This window comes from Palaemon carinicauda, chromosome 4 (assembly GCF_036898095.1).
Source record: "Palaemon carinicauda isolate YSFRI2023 chromosome 4, ASM3689809v2, whole genome shotgun sequence".
Taxonomy (NCBI): Eukaryota; Metazoa; Arthropoda; class Malacostraca; order Decapoda; family Palaemonidae; genus Palaemon; species Palaemon carinicauda.
Window position 1 is genome coordinate 51431782 of NC_090728.1, and position 23631 is coordinate 51455412.

The window sequence follows — 23631 nt, forward strand, 5'->3', positions numbered from 1 at the left end:
AAAATTCCTATACAGTATATCTTAAAATATGAGCAAAATATATACCTGTACAAGTATATTTACCGCAACTAACTGGGTACAATTATAATTACCACAACTATCTTTGTACAGAAAAGAGGGCTAATACAGGGCCACATCGACAGAGGTATCATACCTCACTAGGGGCTAGAACTACTGGCGTTTACATTACCTAAACCGTTTGTGTTTTAACCTGCAGTAGATTTTTGAGAAAAGAAGTTTTCCTACGAAAATGACATTTTATCAGGCGAAGCAAAGACTCGCAGCAGCAAAGGGTATGTGCCATTCAGCCATAACATACGAGCATAGGCTAACCGAGCCGGCGTCTTGTGAGGCTCTGGGTGGTGGATTTTTGTACATGCAGGCATCACTGTGCAAAAGCGTGTTCTTATAATTAATCAAATATGCCACACGTGAAACTGAGAGAATAATTGCGTGTGAATGTGCTACCTTAAGAATGTGAGACTATAACAGAAAAGATGTTTGAGAGTTGTTGTTTATGAAAATTGGCGGGAGATTTCAAACGTATATCTGGCGTGAGACTTTGAAACAGGTGCTAGAATTGGCTTCTATAATCCTTAAGAATGTGAGAATATAACAGAAAAGATGTTTGAGAGTTGTTGTTTATGAAAATTGGCGGGAGATTTCAAACGTATATCTGGCGTGAGACATTGAAACAGGTGCTAGAATTGGCTTCTATAATTGTGCGTGTGATTTGTGGCTAGAGAGGACAGAGATAAAATGGGAGATGATTTCGATCATTAGAATAGCTTTGTGGTGACACAAGGGGGACGCACGGACGCACTGGAACCTAAGGAGGTAGGAGGCTGGCGGGCGTCACCCGGAGGAAGCGAGGTATCCACAGAGAGGGAGAGGGAGCGTTTGTCCTCGACTCTATGTTCCCCTTTCTTTTGCCTTCAGACTTGCCTTGTTGTGGAGGATCCAGTGGTGGTGCTGAAGTGAGATTTCCTACAGGGAGAAAATAGATAATCAGCAAAAAGAGAAATAATAGGAGTTTAAAATGTGGCATTTTATAATCTACGATGTTATCTGTGAATGCATATCAAGTTTAATCTCTCTGCACTTTTGTATGATTTTTTTGGCAGATTAACAAGCAAATCTTATCTAATCACTGGAACGTTAGTTTTTCCTGTGTGATGTGCTTCAGTATATACTGAATATAAATGTGTCATGTCCTAACATGTTTTTGCACATAGTAAGCAAGTAGTTTCCATTAACTTACCTAAACATTGGGGCATTTCATCCTTGGTAACAGTCCCCGTGATGATGTCACCATTGACTGTCGAGCACCAACAGAACATGGTGAAGTTGTGGCACTGGACTGGTGCGTAAGACCCGTCTGGTAGACAGGTTGGGACGAGACTAATTTCCCAGAGGATAATTGTCCCAGCTGGTAGTTCCGACGAATCATGCATTTTTCGGCAACTGTAGGGAGAAAGATTATCAAATGCATGAGATTTTTAAAGAACATTTTTTTGAAAAGGTTTAGTCTGGGTAAATTTTTTGTGAATTAAGATTAATAAGGTTTATTCAGCTAAGTTTAAGATGCAAATAAGGTATATTTCATTTATTTGAAAGTAACAAAATCTGAGATGCTGTAAATAGTTTATCTTCAACAGGCATATAATTAATACACAAATCCCTGTATTCATACCCTACTGAACCTATTGACAATCTCACAAGACGGTTACAGTATTATGGTGTCAATCCTTAAGGCCTAAATAACTTACAGAAAATCTAAATGCTCACTCTTGTTAGAGAAGACGAATTAAGAGACAACAAACAGTCGTGACAGAGCTTTCCATGAAACAATACAATGTGGCATTTTGCTTCTGGATGGGATGTGAAAACAAGACCTAAAATGGCATACTTCGGCAGCCATCTTGGAGGTAAAATTTCTTTCTACGCATGCTCTATGTACACCACATTATCAGGATGCGTTTATATGGTGTAAGTGTTTTTTAAGAGATGATGATTTTATGATAACAGATGCTAAATGACAGAAATTATCATTATATTTAATGTATGGGAGCTTACAGTAGAAAAGTGTGAGCAATTCAGATCTAGAATTAAGGTATGGGAGCTTAAAGGAGAAAAGTGTGTGCAATTTAGTAGGATTTTGGGCTATATAGTCGGCACTGGAGCCTCTGAGGCTATGCAGTGCCCAAGTGAAATCAAGAGAAACCCCTAGAGTTTCACTGAGGTAAAAGCTACAAGAGATTGGTCATTAAGAAAGGAGAATAGAAGTAGAAATGAAGGTAGAATAGAAGTATATATATATCAAGTATAGATAGTAAACGAAAGAACACTGCAATGACCCTTAAATAGTGCGAGTTACAAGGATTTTGGATGTCTCAAAGACTCTTTAGTCCATCTGTGGAGACTCCATGCGCTCTTGGGTATAGCGAATTTTAAACGTTCAGAGAGTTTCTAATGATCTCGTCTAACTTATTCTTGAAATCGTTTACCGTGTTACTATTCACTACACCCGCTGAATGTCTGTTCCATACATTTAACCATTTTGTATGTAAAGAAAATACTACAGTGAGTGGTGATGCTGTATATTTTCAATTACAGTTTGTATCCGTTACCTCTGGACTGATTTGTGCTAAGCATGAGAGGCTGTTGTAATCTACATTTGTTATTCCTTTAAGAATTTTGAATGCTTCTATTAGCTGTCCATTAGTCATCGAGAGAGAGAGAGAGAGAGAGGAGAGAGAGAGAGAGAGAGAGAGAGAGAGAGAGAGAGAGAGAGAGAGAGAGAGAGAGAGAAAGAAAGAAAAGGAATGGAAGGGGAAGGAATATGAATGAAAGCTTGCGAGAGAGAGAGAGAGAGAGAGAGAGAGAGAGAGAGAGAGAGAGAGAGAGGGGGGGGGAGAGATTTATGACAGAACGAAAAAGAAATGACGGTAGAAGGAATATGAATGAAAGCTTGAGAGAGAGAGAGAGAGAGAGAGAGAGAGAGATTTATGACAGAACGAAAAAGAAATGACGGTAGAAGGAATATGAATGAAAGCTTGAGAGAGAGAGAGAGAGAGAGAGAGAGAGAGAGAGAGAGAGGAGAGAGAGAGAGAGAGATTTATGACAGAACGAAAAAGAAATGACGGTAGAAGGAATATGAATGAAAGCTTGAGAGAGAGAGAGAGAGAGAGAGAGAGAGAGAGAGAGAGAGAGAGAGAAGGGGGTAGTGTACTGATTTAGATACTGTGTCAAAAGTATGAAATAAAATCAACTTCTGTTTGCTCACTACAAATAAATTTCGAGACAGGAAGTGATATCTGTGCCAGGTCAGTTCTGCACCAGTGATATTCACTGCAGTGAAACTCTTACTGAAACACTAATTAAGTTTCAGCACTTGAAAAAAACTTCCAACTTAAAGGGAGAAAATGGGATTTTACTTTTCCTTACAAGTATCAATATCTTGTATTCCACTGCTTCTTGGGTTAGAGTTCTTGCTCTTGCTTGAGGGTACACTCGGGCACACCATTCTATCTAATTTCTCTTCCTCTTGTTTTGTTAAATTTTTTATAGTTTATATAAGAAATATCTATTTTAATGTTGTTACTGTTCATAAAATATTTTATTTTTCTTTATTTCCTTTCCTCACTGGGCTATTTTCCCTGTTGGGGCCCTGGGCTAATAGCATCCTGCCTTTCCAATTAGGGTTGTAGCTTAGCAAGTATATAATGTATATATATATATACACACACACACACACCTATATATATATATATATATATATATATATACATATATATCTATATATACAGTATGTGTGTGTGTAATACATATAAAAATTACACCATTTCCCCTAAAATGGGTGGCTCCAGAATAAAAAAGAACAACAGTCACTGCCACATTCCTACACTAACTTCTGAGTGATGGACGAAATCCCAGGGTGTAGGAACTTCCAGAATACAGTTGCATTATGTACCTACAGTGTTATACAGAAGTCTCACAGTGTTGAGATTCTAAACGGAGACATTTATGCGTATCTATCCATCTCTAAAAAATTAAAAACTAACATTTATAAACCAATTGTCCCAAGCACCTTGTGTTGGCTTATTTGGTAACGTCCCTGACTGGTGATAGCCAGACTGGTGTTCAAGTCCCGCTCAAACTGGTTAGTTCCTTTAGTGGTTGCAATCTCACCATCCTTGTGAGCTAAGGTTGGGGGTTAGGGGGAGCCTATAGGTCTACCTGCTGAGTCATCAACATCCATTGCCTGGCCCTCCCTGATCCTAGCTTGGATGTAGAGGGGCCTTGGACGGTGATCATATATATATATGGTCAGTATCTAGGGCACTGTCCTGCTTGCTAGGGCACTGTCTGCTAGCCAGGGCACTGTCCTGCTTGCCAGGGCACTGTCCTGCTTCCCAGGGCACTGTCCTGCTTGCCAGGGCACTGTCCTGCTAGCCAGGGCACTGTCCTGCTTGCCAGGGCACTGTCCTGCATGCCAGGGCACTGTCCTGCTAGCCAGGGCACTGTCCTGCTTGCCAGGGCACTGTCCTGCTTCCCAGGGCACTGTCCTGCTTCCAGGGCACTGTCCTGCTTCCCAGGGCACTGTCACTCTCCCTCGCCTCTGCCATTCATTATGGACCTTTAAACCTCTAAAAAAAATTCCACATAACTGCGTCAGCTTCTTCAAGCCGTGGCCTGAGCAATTGTGCGTTGACCCAGGCCTCACAAGTAAATCATTTTGTTTACTCGATTCATTTAGCTCTTTAAAGTCGGAATTTCATACATAATCCTCTGGCAGTTCCCCCCAGAGCTGTTTATGTTCAACTAAATCCACTGCAATCCTCGCAGTCAAGTTCCTTGTCCTTTTATATTTCTTCATTTTAGTTTTGGATTTCCTAGGATTCATATGTTTGTATATTCGATTTGTTCTTTGGACTTCGGGCCATTTCTAGGTGTTGTAGCCAGGGAGTACGTTCAACAGGAAAGTTGGGAGTTATAAGATAATAATAATAATAATAATAATAATAATAATAATATTATTATATGCTTTTTTGTTGACCAGGCGACATGAGTCTTTCTATAGTTTATTTATGACATATTTGTTTTTGATGTTGTTAATAGTTTATATGTGACATGTCTGTTTTGACGTTGTTACTTTTTTAGAATGATTTATTGTTAATTTGTTCTCTTCATTATTTATTTCCTTATTTCCTTTCCTCACTGGGCTATTTTTCCCTGTTGGAGCCCCTGTGCTTATAGAATCTTGCTTTTCCAACTAGGGTTGTAGCTTGGATAGTAATAATAATAATAATATTATTATTATTACTATTATTATTATTATTAATTGCTAAGCTACTACCCTAGATGGAAAAGCAGGATGCTATAAGCCCCTGAGGCTCCAACAGGAAAAAATAGCCCAATGAGGAAAGGAAACAAGGAAAAATAGAATATTTTAAGAAGAGTATCAACATTAAAATAAATATCTCCCATATTCAATTCTGTATTCAATAAATTCAATTCTGCATTCAATAAAAGGTACTGCTTGAATTCATGCCTCAAAAATGAATTGTGGAATTATGATGGTGTTATATTTTGTGGCTATTACCACTGCTCATTCAGTTTCAGTTTCAGCTATTGTTTTATCAGTTGACCTTTTGAGTTGGAAAAAAATGTAGAAAAGAGCAGTGCATCTCCAATTGTTCTTTGGATGGCTGTTGCACATTTTATTTCTCGTTACCAAAAAAAAGGAATATATATATATATATATATATATATACATATATATACAGTATATATATATGTATATATATATATATATATATACATATATATATACAGTATATATATATATATATATACATATATATACAGTATATATATATATATATATATATATATAGTATATATATATATATATACAGTATAGTATATATATATATAGTGTATATATATATATGTATATATATGCAGTATATATATATATATATATATATATATATTTATACATATATTAATAAAACAGAAACATATTTATACATATATATATACTGTATATATATATATATATACTGTATATATATATATAGTATATATATATATACATATACATATATACAGTATATATATATATATATATATATACATATATATATATAGTGTATATATATATGTATATATATGCAGTATATAATATATATATATATATATATATATTAAAAAAAACAGAAACATATTTATAGTGTCCCTTGGGTGATAAGGAAAAAAAATAGAGATAATAATGTAAGGGGCTGACCCAAATGGATTGTAATGTTTGCAAGATTTGGATTGGTCTGGATTATGTCAGAGGTCAAGCACCAGGACCAGTTAGGAATTGGGCGAAAATTAGATTTTTTTTTTTTTAGGATATTTGTCATAGAAAATTAATTGAAAAAAATGGATAATATGAATTAATAATTTTCCGATACTTTATTGTGATATCTAACTAAATCATCTAACCAAAATCCTTTTCATAGGAGAAAATATGATTATTTTAAATTGTTTTTTAAATTTTAAATTGGGACTTTTAAAGAATAGATTTAACCTCAGAAGTGTATGGCAGTATACAAAGCCCTATTATTATTATTATTATTATTATTATTATTATTATTATTATTATTATTACTAGCCAAGCTACAACCCTAGTTGGAAAAGCAAGATGCTATAAGCCCAAGGGCTCTAACAGGGAAAAATAGCCCAGTGAGGGAAGGAAATAAGGAAATAAATAAATGATGAGAATAAATTGATAATATATCATTCTAAAAACAGTAACAGCGTCAAAACAGATACAAATGAAACAAAAGAAACTCAATATGTCACGTAACGAGTGACGTCTGTTTCCCAGCAAAGGCTGCCATAAAGGAACCACAAGGCTGACAAAGGAAACATAAACCTGACAAAGGAACACAAACCTGACAAAGGAAAAACAGTTGACAAAAGAAACACAAAGCCGACAACCGAAACACAAAGCTGACAAACGAAACAGATGTCAAAGGAAACACAGAACTGACAAATGAAACACAAAGTTGACTAAGGAAACACAAATCTGACAAAGGAAACACAAAGCTGACAAAGGAAACACAAAGTTGACTAAGGAAACACAAAGCTGGCAAAGGAAGCGAAACAAAAAGCTGACATAGGAGACACAAAGCTGAAAAGGAAACACAAAGCTGACAAAGGAAACACAAAGTTGACTAAGGAAACACAGAGCTGAAAAAGGAAACACCAAGCTAACAAAGGAAACAAAGAGCTGACAAAGGAGACACAAAGCTGATAAAGAAAACACAAAGCTGACACAGGAAACACAGCTGACAAAATAAACACAAAGCTGACAAATGAAACACAAAGCTGACAAAGGAAACAGCTGACAAACGAAACACAAAGCTGATAAACGAAACGTATCTGCCAAACGAAACACAAAACTGACAAACGAAACACAAAGCTATCAAACACAAAGGTAACACCAAGATAACAAAGAAAATAAAAAGCTGACAAAAGAAACACAAAGCTGAAAAAAGAAACAAAGCTGACAAACGAAACACAAAGCTGACAAACAGAATGCAGATGCCAAACGAAACACAGCTGACAAACGAAACAGAAAGCTGTCAAACACAAAGTTGACAAAGGAAACACAAAGCGGACAAAGGAAACACACCTGACAAAGGAAACACACCTGACATACAAAACACAAAGCTGACAAACGAAACACAGCTGATAAACGAAACACAAATCTGTCAAACATAAAGCTGACAAATGAAACATAAATCGGACAAAGGAAACACCAAGCTAACACAGGAAACAAAAAGCTGACAAAGGAAACAACAAGCTGACAAAGGAAAAATAAAGCTGACAAAGGAAACACAAAACTAGCAAAGGGAACACAGCTGACAAAGAAAACACCAAGCTAATAAAGGAAACAAAAAGCTGACAAAGTAGACACATATCTGACAAAGGAAACACACCTGGCAAAGGAAACACACCTGACAAAGGAAAAACACAGCTGACAAAGGAAACACACCTGACAAAGGAAACACACCTGGCAAAGGAAACACACCTGACACAGAAAACACAAAACCATCATAAAGGAGACACAAATCTATCATTATTGCATCCGGAGAAAAGTACACAAAGGGTGAATTATGAAATCCAGGGTTAATCAAGTCGTGACAAAGGCCCCATGGTATTGAATGTTATTTAGAATATATCCATCAAAATAGTAATCAGAAAAGAACTGGAAATCATATACAATTTTCCTTTTTTTTATCAAGATTTATTGACAAAGCGAATGACGTGGCGTCACGGTGGAAAGTCATCGTCCCCCAATAGATATAATGGTATGGTAATGAGATAATGTGAGAAGTTCATTATAGAAAATGTGGATAACATTCTCCTTCTGTTAAGGGCAATTACAAGTAATGATTACGCGAGTGTGAAGTCATGATTGTGACGTCGATCAAACGTACCGTAAGTGACTATAATATTGATGAGAGAGAGAGAGAGAGAGAGAGAGAGAGAGAGAGACAGAGAGAGAGAGAGAGAGAGAGAGAGAGAGAGTACATGAGGAAGAAGCTAAAGAAAAGCTGTTATGGCATATAATTTATCTAGAGAAGCTCGGAGAGAGAGAGAGAGAGAGAGAGAGAGAGAGAGAGAGTACATGAGGAAGAAGCTAAAGAAAAGTTGTTATGGCATATAATTTATCTAGAGAAGCTCGAGAGAGAGAGAGAGAGAGAGAGAGAGAGAGAGAGGTAGAAGCTAAGAACAGCTATAATGGCATATAATTTATCTAGAGAAGCTCGAAGAGAGAGAGAGAGAGAGAGAGAGAGAGAGAGAGGAAGAAGCTAAGAACAGCTATAATGGCATATAATTTATCTAGAGAAGCTCGAAGAGAGAGAGAGAGAGAGAGAGAGAGAGAGAGAGAGAGGAAGAAGCTAAGAACAGCTATAATGGCATATAATTTATCTAGAGAAGCTCGAGAGAGAGAGAGAGAGAGAGAGAGAGAGAGAGAGTACATGAGGAAGAAGCTAAGGACAGCTATAATGGCATATAATTTATCTAGAGAAGGTCGAAGAGAGAGAGAGAGAGAGAGAGAGAGAGAGAGAGTACATGAGGAAGAAGCTAAGAACAGCTATAATGACATATAATTTATCTAGAGAAGCTCGAGAGAGAGAGAGAGAGAGAGAGAGAGAGAGAGAGAGAGAGAATATAAGGAAGAAGCTTAGAACAGCTATAATGGCATATAATTTATCTAGAGAGAGAGAGAGAGAGAGAGAGAGAGAGAGAGAGTAATCGTTATCATAGAAGGAGAAAAGAAAAAAGAAGAAAGAACAATTTAAAATAGTAATTCCTAACAAAAGGTAAAAAGGGGTTAATTCCCTACAGAAAATTGGTAATTCATAAAACATTCATCATAGATAATTCTGAAAATCAATCTACTCCCTTTAATTAGAAATCCCTTTATATTTTGCCCTTTAAAAACTACATTTAGATTAATAATTCATTACAAAAAGTTGAAAAAGCAAATAACACTAGACTCCCTTAATCGGCCCTTTCAAAACAACAAATAACACTTAACTCCGCATATTGGCCCTTTCAAAACAACAAATAACACTAGACTCCCCATACTGGCCCTTTCAAAATAACAAATAACACTTGACTCCCCATATTGGCCCTTTCATAACACCAAATAACACTTGATTCCCCATATTGGCCCTTTCAAAACAATAAATAACACTCGACTCCCCATATTGGCCCATTCAAAACAACAAATAACACTCGACTCCCCATATTGGCCCTTTCGAAACAACAAATAATACTCGACTCCCCATATTGGCCCTTTCAAAACAAAAAATAACACTACACTTCTCATACTGGCTCTTACAAAACAACAAATAACACTCGACTCCCCATATTGGCCCTTTCATAACACCAAATAACACTTGATTCCCCATATTGGCCCTTTCAAAATAACAAATAACACTCGACTCCCATATTGGCCCTTTCAAAACAACAAATAACACTCGACTCCTATATTGGCCTTTTCAAAACAACAAATAACACTCGATTCCCCATATTGGCCCTTTCAAAACAACAAGTAACACTCGACTCCCCATATTGGCCCTTTCAAAACAACAAATAACACTCGACTCCCCATATTGGCCCTTTCAAAGCAACAAATAACACTCGACTCCCCATATTGGCCCTTACAAAATTTCAAATAACACTATGCTTCTCATACTGGCCCTTACAAAACAACAAATAACACTCGACACCCCATATAGGTCCTCTCAAAACAACAAACAACAATACGCTTCTCATACTGGCCCTTACAAAACAACAAGTAACACTCGACACCCCATATTGGCCCTTTCAAAACAACAAATAACACTAGACACCCCATATTGGCCTTTTCAAAACAACAAATAACACTCGACACCCCATATTGGCCCTTTCAAAACAACAAATAACAATACACTTCTCATACTGGCCCTTACAAAACAAACACTCGACACCCCATATTGGCCCTTTCAAAACAACAAATAACAATACGCTTCTCATACTGGCCCTTACAAAACAACAAATAACACTCGACTCCCATATTGGCCCTTTCAAAACAACAAATAACACTACGCTTCTCATACTGGCCCTTACAAAACAACAAATAACACTCAACACCCCATATTGGTCCTTTCAAAACAACAAATAACACTACGCTTCTCATACTGGCCCTTACAAAACAACAAAAAACACTCGACACCCCATATTGGCCTTTTCAAAACAACAAATAACACTACGCTTCTCATACTGGCCCTTAAAAAACAACAAATAACACTCGACACCCCATATTGGCCCTTTCAAAACAACAAATAACACAACCCTTCTCATACTGGCCCTTACAAAACAACAAATAACACTCGACACCCCATATTGGCCCTTTCAAAACAACAAATAACACTACGCTTCTCATACTGGCCCTTACAAAACAACAAATAACACTCGACACCCCATATTGGCCTTTTCAAAACAATAAATAACACTCGGCACCCCATATTGGCCCTTTCAAAACAACAAATAACACTACGCTTCTCATACTGGCCCTTACAAAACAAATAACACTCGACACCCCATATTGGTCCTTTCAAAACAACAAATAACACTACGCTTCTCATACTGGCCCTTACAAAACAACAAATAACACTCTGACAACCCATATTGGCCCTTTCAAAACAACAAATAACACTCGACACCCCATATTGGCCCTTTCAAAACAACAAATAACACTCAACACCCCATATTGGCCCTTTCAAAACAACAAATAACACTCGACACCCAATATTGGCCCTTTCAAAACAACAAATAACACTCGACACCCCATATTGGCCCTTTCAAAACAACAAATAACACTCGACACCCCATATTGGTCCTTTCAAAACAACAAATAACACTACGTTTCTCATACTGGTCCTTACAAAACAACAAATAACACTCTGACACCCCATAATGGCCCTTTCAAAACAACAAATAACACTCGGCACCCCATATTGACCCTTTCAAAACAACAACTAACACTCGACACCCCATATTGGCCTTTTCAAAACAACAAATAACACTCGACACCCCATATTGGCCCTTTCAAAACAACAAATAACACTCGATACCCCATATTGGCCCTTTCAAAACAACAAATAACACTCGACACCCCATATTGACCCTTTCAAAACAACAAATAACACTACGCTTCTCATACTGGCCCTTTCAAATAAACAAATACCACTAGACTCCCCATATTGGCACTTTCAAAATACCAAATAACACTCGACACCCCATATTGGCCCTTTCAAAACAACAAATAACACTCGACACCCCATACTAGCCCTTTCAAAACAACAAATAACACTCGACACCCCATACTAGCCCTTTCAAAACAACAAATAACACTCGACACCCCATATTGGCCCTTTCAAAACAACAAATAACACTCGATACCCCATATTGGCCCTTTCAAAACAACAAATAACACTCGACACCCCATATTGACCCTTTCAAAACAACAAATAACACTACGCTTCTCATACTGGCCCTTACAAAACAAATAACACTCGACACCCCATATTGGCCCTTTCAAAACAACAAATAACACTCGATACCCCATATTGGCCCTTTCAAAACAACAAATAACACTCGACACCCCATATTGACCCTTTCAAAACAACAAATAACACTACGCTTCTCATACTGGCCCTTTCAAATAAACAAATACCACTAGACTCCCCATATTGGCACTTTCAAAATACCAAATAACACTCGACACCCCATATTGGCCCTTTCAAAACAACAAATAACACTCGACACCCCATACTAGCCCTTTCAAAACAACAAATAACACTCGACACCCCATACTAGCCCTTTCAAAACAACAAATAACACTCGACACCCCATATTGGCCCTTTCAAAACAACAAATAACACTCGACACCCCATATTGGCCCTTTCAAAACAACAAATAACACTCGACTCCCCATATTGGCCCTTTCAAAACAACAAATAACACTCGACACCTCATACTGGCCCTTTTAAAACAACAAATAACACTACGCTTCTCATACTGGCCCTTTCAAAACAACAAATAACACTAGACTCCCCATATCGGCCCTTTCAAATCAACAAATACCACTAGACTCCCCATATTGGCACTTTCAAAACAACAAATAACACTAAACTCCCTTTGTCGGCCCTTTCAAAACAATAAATAACACTACACTCCCTTCATCAGCCCTTTCAAACAACAAATAACACTCGACTCCCCATATTGGCCCCTAAAAAACAAAAAATAACACTACACTCCCTATGTTGGTCCTCCCAAAACAAATTACACTAGAGCCCCTTAATCGGCCCTTTCAAAACAACAAATAACACTACTCTCCCCATATTAGCCCTTTCAAAACGAACAAATTGAAAACAACAACAGCCTGTACTCACGTGTGCATTCTCCAGAATGCAACAAATCGACGTTCGCCTTCTTGCAGTGGTCTCGTTCCAGATCGCACATCGAGTCGTACGTCTGGCCGTTGGTGCCGCAGACCGGCACCTCCGACCTGTACTGGCAATTCTTGTTGCAATCGACGGTTCGCAAGAGGTCCTCTCGCTGTTTCGGCGGCCGTTGCAAAAACACCAACAGTTTTGAGAGTGGAAGATGGAAAGTATCTACATTAGTGTTCATTCTTTTTTATGAGGATAATTCAGAATGTATTACAGTATGCTCTTGCATGTATGTATTGACATACATGTATGTTTATGCGAGGGGGAATGAGATAATAAATCGTGTTCTATTTGCCTAATGGCTGGATGGCAAACATGGCACTGTCGTGGTTAATATACTATTTGATGAGATAAGTACGTACGTACGTACTCACACTATATATATATATATATATATATATATATATATATATATATATATATATATGTATATGTATATATACTTCCATACATAGAATGATTATTAAGGGGCTTTGGGTCTACGTAACTTGATCTCACTTTCATGCATACATACACACACACACACACACACACACATACACACAACGCAAAAAGAAGAGCTTTACAAGATGTAAGAGAATATTTCATTGATAAGAAAAAAATCAAATTAAATTCGGTACTAAGATATTAACAATAAACTGATAACTCTTACTGCTAAAGAATCAGGAATGAAGTGAGTAATAATTCAAGATTGTCAATCAATAGACCTTGCAACTCGTTATCTATCAATTATATATTCCCAATAATTTAGAATAGATTACGTATTAATAACTCAGCTTGTGTTAGTCAAGATGTTAATGATCTCCCATTTGATATTAATCGCCCACAATATAATATTAATCACCTCTTATAAGATATTAGTTATCTGTTATGGTGAGATTACTTCTTTTCCAAGATGTATTAGTTGATTGTTAATTGAGGATCGGCAGCAGCATCTAAATAAAAAGTTATTTCTTTAAATACATTTTTTATTTATCAACGAAACATCAGCTATTGGTGTGAATAGAGCTGTTATATCAAGGCAGTTGTAAATATCTAACCCCATTAGATTAGTTAACGTGGGATTAATTCATATGCTAAGAATTATTTCCTATAATAGAAAGTGTCATTAATTTCTTAATTATTTCCTATAATAGAAAGCGCCTTTAATTTCTGCTTAATTATTTCCTGTAATAGAAAGCGTCATTAGTTTCTTCTTAATTATTTCCTATAATAAAAAGCGTCATTAATTTCTTCTTAATTATCTCCTATGATAGAAAGCGTCTTTAATTACTTCTTAATCATTTCTTATAATAAAAAGCGTCATTAATTTCTTCTTAATTATTTCCTATAATAGAAAGCGTCATCACTTTCTTCTTAATTATTTCCTATAATAGAAAGCGTCATTAATTTCTTCTTAATTATTTCCTATAATAGAAAGCGTCATCAATTTCTTCTTAATTATTTCCTATAATAGAAAGCGCCTTTGATTTCTTCTTAATTATTTCCTATAATAGAAAGCGTCATCAATTTCTTCTTAATTATTTCCTATAATAGAAAGCGCCTTTGATTTCTTCTTAATTATTTCCTATAATAGAAAGCGCCTTTGATTTCTTCTTAATTATTTCCTATAATAGAAAGCGCCTTTGATTTCTTCTTAATTATTTCCTATAATAGAAAGCGTCATCAATTTCTTCTTAATTATTTCCTATAATAGAAAGCGTCATCACTTTCTTCTTAATTATTTCCTATAATAGAAAGCGCCTTTAATTTCTTCTTAATTATTTCCTATAATAGAAAGCGTCATCAATTTCTTCTTAATTATTTCCTATAATAGAAAGCGCCTTTAATTTCTTCTTATTTCCTATAATAGAAAGCGTCATAAATTTCTTCTTAATTATTTCCTATAATAGAAAGTTCCTTTAATTTCTTCTTAATTATTTCGTATAATAGAAAGCGTCATCAATTTCTTCTTAATTATTTCCTATAATAGAAAGCGCCTTTAATTTCTTCTTAATTATTTCCTATAATGGAATGCGCCTTTAATTTCTTCTTAATTATTTCCTATAATAGTAAGCGTCATTAATTTCTTCTTAATTATTTCCTATGATAAAAAGCGTCATTAATTTCTTCTTAATTATTTCCTATAATAGAAAGCGCCTTTAATTTCTTCTTAATTATTTCTTATAATAAAAAGAGTCATTAATTTCTTCTTAATTATTTCCTATAATAGAAAGTGCATTTAATTTCTTCTTAATTATTTCTTATAATAAAAGGCGTCATTAATTTCTTCTTAATTATTTCCTATAATAAAAAGCGTCATAAATTTCTTCTTAATTATTTCCTATGATAAAAAGCGTCATTAATTTCTCCCAATTATTTCCTATGATAAAAAGCGCCTTTAATTTCTTCTTAATTATTTCCTATAATAGAAAGCGCCTTCAATTTCCTCTTAATTATTTCCTATAATAGAAAGCGTCTTTAATTTCTTCTTAATTATTCCATATCATAGAAAGCTTCATTAATTTCTTATTAATTTTTCAATCACTCCTGAGAGCTTCTATGTAGGGGGCGTTCTTTGCGTTGCATTAATCAAGCTCAATAACCCCATAAATTTCTGTTTAAACAATCACTTAGAATATTACTTAAGACATTGGGATTTATCTGTATTCCTCTGTGATTCGTGATTCAATTAACTATCCGTTTCTGAGAGTCATTTCCGGCAAAACTCACAAGCGAAGTCTATTGTCAATCTCAGTATCTTACTCTTAAGTAAACACATAATATGCATTATCGTTATTAATGGGAGTTAACGATTAACCCAACGGTTTTATCTAATCTCCAGGCGGAGATGCATATGTACTCCATACACACACACACACACACACACATATATATATATATATATATATATATATATATATATATATATATATATATATACAGTTGACTCCCATCTTATGCAAAGTGTTGGGTAAACATTATACCTTTTACCGCTGTCAACCATTTCACGTAAAATTGTACTACAATCAATATTTCAATTCCAAAGGTAAATTTCCTCCTATGCCTAACTGTAGCCACAAATACTTCATAAACTATTGAACCTAAAGCTAGATACTTAATTACATATACTTCCCCTTCCATACACAATGTTGTAAAAGATGGGATTATATAACTAACGCTAGTATTTGGTATTGGAAATTCCAAGTGATGGCAATGTTTTGTTGAAATACCCCACATCAATTGGACAATCAAAATTTGCATATGTTGTGAGTGTGCTGTATAAGCAATACAAATTTGAACAAATATTTCTTAGATTCGTTAGACCTACATAGATCATATTCAACATCATTTAGAAAAAAAAAGAAGCTCTATTTACTAGTTCCGCCGGTTTACAATGCACTGTTGAAGTTCTAAATTAAACTGGAACTATGTCAACCGAGACCCTTACTCAAAACAGTGACCCATGAGTGGAGACAAAAATGGGTGTTTAAAAATAGGGCTTGAGAAGATTTCTGAGACCATTATTATGCAAAAGAACCCATTACCATAACTTAATTAACAGATCATGGTTTCTATTCACACAAAACTAATGATTTCAAATTTCAAAGTATTTAGCTGAAGCATCACCACATGTATGGAGTCAACATTGCAACCACCTATGTAAATAAACTATAGCTAGAATCTTATTTGTATCACAACTTACGTAATAAACAAGACTTAAATCTAACAAAACTAGAAAAAAAAATAGTTCTTGCACATGCAAGTTACTCTATCTTTCACTGTATCAAGGGGACAAAAGTAACTGTTTTAGTAAATGTTTTCATCAACAGGAATTAGTGAGCACTTATTCTAACAAACACAAAATGCAAGATCAGAATAACAAAAGACATCACTTACAAATGGGACCTGAATCCACCGATTCATTAAAAAAAAATGAATTCTAAGAAAAATCCATTTCTATATCGACTTACGACAAATCGTCAAGTACTCTTTACCCTCACTGTGTTAAGCTAAAATTTAGAAGTAGTACTGCGTTACACAGGAATTTTCCCCAAGTTAATAAGAGTATCATATGTATTCAACACAACGGTATAAAATATGCATGCACGGGCAGTCTGATTTCGAAACTGATACACTTATCATCAACGTGCAAAGCATTTTTCAACTGGTCTCAGGAGCAGGAGAGTCATGAATCTCTATGGCTACAACAAACGAGTTGAAATGTCGTGAAATCTGATCAGAGAAAGTCCATTCCATGAACAGTCTACAATGTTCTCATAGCGTAATGACTTACTTGAAGGAGAGGTCTACAGGTTGTCTGGTTATCAGGTAGTGTATTAGAAATATGGGTAAAATAAGGAAATTTCATATAGGCTGCACTTTGTATACAGAGTTAATTAGAGACAAAAAAATTAATAACTAATTAACATGTCCACGGTCCTTCAGCGGCAATTTTCTAGGCTCTACAAGAATTTTCGAACTATACTGCAATCAAAGGAGACCAAACTATCACAAACAACCTTTGAAAAGAAAAAACAAGAAAAGAAGGACAGGAAAGAGAATGATAAGAGGAGTAGAAGGTAGGGAAACAAATGATGATGATAATGTTTGGCAACACAAAGTTATGAATAAGTCAAAGCACCATATGCTAAGGTAGTAGAATTGTTTGCTTTCTTAAATGATATGGCAAGCAGTCAAAAAGCTCTACAGATCTTAATAAGCAAAATAAAGCAATGTGTATTTGTTTCATTTTTTTTTCGAAGAAGCAACAAAAGAGCAGTAGAACTCCTGCAATATCCTTTGATATTGCTCAATGCAATGGCCAAATTTCATTCAAATAATTTCTGCGTTTCCCTTCTGAACAAGATTGAATAACGTCATACTAACTGGACTCGAATTTTGTTCTGAAGAAAGTTCAAATTTCAAAGCTTGATACCATAAAATCTATATTTAGTCTTTAACTTTTTAAACCTTTTACAATCTTGGTGGTAATCTGGGTTGTTCCTGAACATACCAAGATATCTAACTCTTATTGACTGCGGATACTAAGGTGGCATCTATTATCCTAAGACATTTTCCAGTTACATGTATGTTATAATTTTCATAAAATTTATCAGGCTATTATTCAAAGCTATACATTTCATTAAAGGATGATCAGTCCTCGAAATTTCCCTAAATTGAAAAATGGTTGGACAGAGGGGGATTTTGAGTTGATCAATTCTGATGCACTGTACTGTACAATATAAACTAACTTTACATTATCCCCTTTGCTTATAGCTACCGAAATGGATTCTTACCCACTGCGTTAGTTATGTTCAATTAATTTTCTTGATAGACGATGTAAATTAAATAATAAAAAGTGGTAGTAAATCATATGGATGGTACACAACTAGAAAGCGTTATCTGACCTGAATGCTATAATTTTCGCCAGGATCTAGCTCTGTTAGATGGTAATTATTTTCATATCTATCATTTAATGTGTAATCTTATAGTTGCGAACGTCAGCATTAACAGTTATTAGAGTCCTTTACTTTAATATGTAATTACTTTAATGAATTAACATCTCTCAAAAATGTTGGAATGTTTCACCCAGCTAGTCTTTATCTCAACGGCTTCTTACTTTATCAGTGCAATACTGTTAAGAATATTCAGCAAAATATGATCTTTATTGATATCACTAGTAACCTAATTATAATCATTATATTTCAACACTCCACCAACAGATTCAAGATCTGTGTTTGTCATCAAATGTTCCCAACTAACACTCTAGACTCAGAGGTCTTTCTACCTAATCTCAGGGGTCTTTCTACCTAATCTCAGGGGTCTTTCTACCTAATGTTTGATATGACCTCGTCATTGTTTATGTAACTTGGCCATTTCACTATCCATTCTACTGCTGTTTTTATATTGCATCTTCTAATCATTGGTGTTTGTGGATGGTAGCGCTCTGCTTGTTGGTGCTGCTGCTGCTTCTCCTGCTGCTGGAGGTGGTGGTGGTGGTGTTGGTGATAGTGGCGAAGTCGTTACTCACCGTTTTCTGGATCTGGGTGTCGAGGAAGTGTCTGCTACGCTTACGGAGTCGGTGCTGGGAAAGGCGGCAAGATGGAATAACGTCCATTAGAACAACATGCGTCAGCTATTTACAACTGGGAGAGAGACACAGCACATGGAGATGCCTTTCCCCAAAGGGTGATGACGGTATATAAGGGCTAATTTTCGTTATGTTATATATCCCTCGTTTAACAACCATTGCGGTAGTTTACATCTCTGCCCTTGGCAACTTTGCTACAGGGTGACAATTAAGCTCTATACTACTGTAGGTTAAGAATTCTCTGTTACGCTGTTGTCCGAAACAATGCAAAAAAAAAAAAAAAAAAAAAAAAGTTCAGAGCAGCAAAAGAAGAAAATAAACGTAAATCAAAATAACAAGAAAATAACAGGAAATACAACATAACAAAAATATACCTTAAACAGGATAATGAGAAGTATGTGAAGTGGTCCAAGTCACAATCTTGTCAAATCAAATTAGTTGAGCAGACTTTTTCTTGTTAGTAAGACTTGTCGGTAATTTTTTTTTTTTTTACAAAAAAAAATGATGTTTTATTATCTTATTTCTACCTCGCTCTGTAGATCAGATATTTAAATTTTTACATGAAATGTTCATTTAAGTACAGTGAATTTTATATACATAGTTCTTACATATTTACAGACACATAACCGGAACAAAGAAATATAAAAGGTCGAGCTATTGTCATAGTTTCCAGAATAGAGAGAGAGAGAGAGAGAGAGGAGAGAGAGAGAGAGAGAGAGAGAGAGAGAGAGAGAGAGAGAGAGATTCTTATGTTGCGAGATATTTATATATTTGACTCAAGTATCCTTTTTAATATTTACAAAGGGAAAATAAGAGAGAGAGAGAGAGAGAGAGAGAGAGAGAGAGAGAGAGAGAGAGAGAGAGAGAGAGAGAGAGAGATTCTTATGTTGCGAGATATTTATATATTTGACTCAAGTATCCTTTTTAATATTTACAAAGGGAAAATAGAGAGAGAGAGAGAGAGAGAGAGAGAGAGAGAGAGAGAGAGAGAGAGAGAGAGAGAGAGAGAGAGGTTCTTATGTTACGAGATATTCATTTATATATTTGACTTATGTACATTTTTTTAATATTTACAAACAAACTATTTTGAATAAGGATTGAGAGAGAGAGAGAGAGAGAGAGAGAGAGAGAGAGAGAGAGAGACTTAAATCTATATACCTATATAATATAGATCATTCTAAAGTTAAATGATCAATATCTTCGAAAATGAAATCACTCAATTTCGTCCATCTTTTACCTCATACGTCGCAGTAGCTAACATAAAGTCAAAATGTCTTTTGCCTCTGACTTGAAACTACCAACCTTGCCAAAACTCCGCAGCAAGAGATACATAGCCCAGAATGAGCAGCTAAAGTCATAGACCAGGCACTACTAAGGCGAAAGAGAAGAATCCTAGTTGGAAAAGCAGGACGCTACAAGCCCAGGGGCCCCAACAGGGAAAATATCCCAGTGACGAAAGGGAACGGGGAAAAATAAAATATTGCAAGAACAGTAACAACATTAAAATAGACATTTCCTATATAAACTATGAAAACTTTAACAAAACAAGAGGAATATAAATTAGATAGAATAGTGTGCCGAGTGTACCCTCAAGCAAGAGAACTCTAACCCAAGATAGTGGAAGTCCATGGTACAGAGGCTATGACACTACCCAAGACTAGAGAACAATGGTTTGATTTTGGAGTGTCCTTCTCATAGAAGAGCTACTTACCACAGCTAGAGTCTCTTCTACCCTTACCAAGAGGAAAGTACCCACTGAACTATTACAGTGCAGTAGTTAACCCCTTGGGTGAAGAAGAATTATTTGGTAATCTCAGTGTTGTCAGGTGTATGAGGACAGAGGAGAATCTGTAAAGAATAGGCCAGACTTATCGGTGTATATGTGGGCAAAGGGAAAGTGAACTGTAAGCAGAGGGAAGGATCCAATGTTGTACTGTCTGGCCAGTCAAAGTACCCCATAATTCTCTAGCGGTAGTATCTCAACGGGTGGCTGGTGCCCAAGGGGTACTAGATCTCTGCTACCTTGTTACATAATTAGTTTTCATGGAAGTAGGTAGAGAAAATCAAGGTAGAGCAGAGTAATTTAGCAATGCTTAGTACACGAAAATTGGGAAATTCCAATACGCGGAAAGGCTTTTAAAATTAGACGATATGTGATGTAGTTTCAATGAACTGGAAAATAGGAAGAGCTGAATAATTGTTCTGGTGGAGATTTGAGAAAGAATCAGACCTCTTCATATTATTATTATTATTATCATTATTATTTTCATCATCATTATTATTATTATTATTTACTAAGCTACAATCCTAGTTTGAAAAGCATGATGCAATACCCCTTAAGGCTCCATCAGAGGAAAAAAAGTCCAGTGAGGAAAAGAAATAAGGAAACAGAATAATGTACCCGAATGTACCCTCAAGCAAGAGAACTCTAAGCCAAGACAATATGGAAGACAATGGTACAGAGGCTATAGCACTACCCAAAACTATAGAACAATGGTTTCATTGTGTAATGTCCTTCTCCTAGAAGAGCTATTTAACCATAGCAAAAGAATCTCTACTTTTATCAAGTTGAAAGTAGCCACAAAAAAATTACAATGAGAAACGAGACGTCTAGAACTGATATACAGTAAATCAGGAAAGATCTTTGTGTTGTTTTAAATCATGATGAAAGTGTAACTGACCACACAAGGGCTATTCCACAATACAGCATTTGCAAGGTGGAAAAGGGTCCATTATAGATTATAAAAAATGAAATTAATAAAAATAGCTCTTAACTCTTATTAACTTTAAGTATCTACCTTTATCAAGTGGAAAATAGCTACAGTGGGAAACGAGAAGTCTAAACTATATGTGGTCTACATCTTGTTTTAAATCATCATGAAATTGTAACTGACCACACAAGGGCTAGTCCAAAATACATCAGTTGCAAGGTGGGGTCTAGTACATATTAAACAAACTAAACTAAATTGAAATAACTCTCAACTCTCATCAACTTTAAGTTCAAGAACTAAATTCTGGTACTACAACATAGCTTGCTACAACTCGTCTTCATCTTTAGGCTCGTTTTAAATCATCATGAAATTGTAACTGACCACACAAGGGCTAGTCCAAAATACAAGATTTGCAAGGTGGAAAAGGGTCTAGTACATATTAAACAAACTAAACTAAATTGAAATAACTCTCAACTCTAATCATCTTCAAGTTCACGAACTCAATTCTGGTACTACAACATAGCTCGCAACAACTCGTCTTCATCTTTAGGCTCAAAGTCTCTCTCCTTCTCCTTCTCCTCCTTTCCCTTGTAACGACTTGGGTGTCAATTGTAACTGGAGACGTTCTCATTTCTCTAATAATTACCAACGATGGACGCCGGGTGTCCCGTAGCGAATGCCAGGGTTCCTCGGGCTCCGTGATAATGGAACACATTAAAACTGGGACTATTGCGCACGGCATTCCGTCTTCTCTTCCACTAATATTATCATTATCATGGTGGTGATAAGAGAGTGAATGTGACCGTTTCCAATGTCATTGCTGCTGTTCTTTTGGTAGTAGTTGTTGTTGTTGTTAATGTTGTTGTCATTATTTACTGCACAATAGACGAACATGATATGGATGCGTATAAATGATAGCTATTTATATAGTCTGCCTCTTTAGTCTCATCCCTGATCACGATTAAATATCTCCCGAGAGAGAGAGAGAGAGAGAGAGAGAGAGACGATTAGGAGGATAATTATTATAACCAACCCGCTTAAAAAGAATAAGTCTTTCGTGGAATGTAACATGTCATAGTGACTCTCTCTCTCTCTCTCTCTCTCTCTCTCTCTCTCTCTCTCTCTCTCTCTCTCTCTCTCTCTCTCTCTCTCTCTCTGTTCTGAGTAATGGTAGTTATTTACTGGTTTCCAAAGTACTATTTTATCAAGGAAATTACAGTGGTGTTAATGTTACACGACCGTAACTGACGATGTTTTATTATTCCTGTTTGCTCTTTGCATGATTCTCCTCCACTCAAATTCTTCATATCTCATTCTTTCTGTCCCAATTTCTTTATACCCTTAACTATTCAGCAGTCCTGAACACTTCAATTTCTTTACAGTATCTAAATTGTTGGAATATCCCCTACTTTATTTTGCTCTCGTATTATTATTATTATTATTATTATTATTATTATTATTACTAGTTGGAAAAGCAGGATATTATAAGCACAGGGGTCACAAACGGGAAAATAGCCCAGTGAGTAAAGAAAACCAGGAAAACTAAAATATCTTAAGAACAGTAACAACTTTAAAATAAATATTTCCTATATAAACAATAAAAACTTTAACAAAACAAGAAGAAGAGATATAAGATTGAATAGAGTGCCCCAGTGTACTTTCAAGCAAGAGAACTCTAAGCCAAGATAGTGGAAGACCATGGTACAGAGGCTATGGTACTACCGAAGACTAGAGAACAACGGTTTGATTTTGAAGTGACCATCTCCTAGAGGAGCTG

General features: G+C 35.7%; 1 protein-coding gene across 1 annotated transcript in view; it reads right to left on the reverse strand.

The window, feature by feature from the left end:
* magu (SPARC related modular calcium binding-like protein magu) overlaps positions 1–23631 on the reverse strand; it is a 159412-nt gene that overhangs the window by 56503 nt on the left and 79278 nt on the right. The window contains 6 exon segments of the mRNA XM_068371690.1: positions 824–893; positions 896–987; positions 1262–1399; positions 1402–1464; positions 13011–13176; positions 19084–19137. Coding sequence (XP_068227791.1) covers positions 824–893; positions 896–987; positions 1262–1399; positions 1402–1464; positions 13011–13176; positions 19084–19137 — 583 coding nt within the window.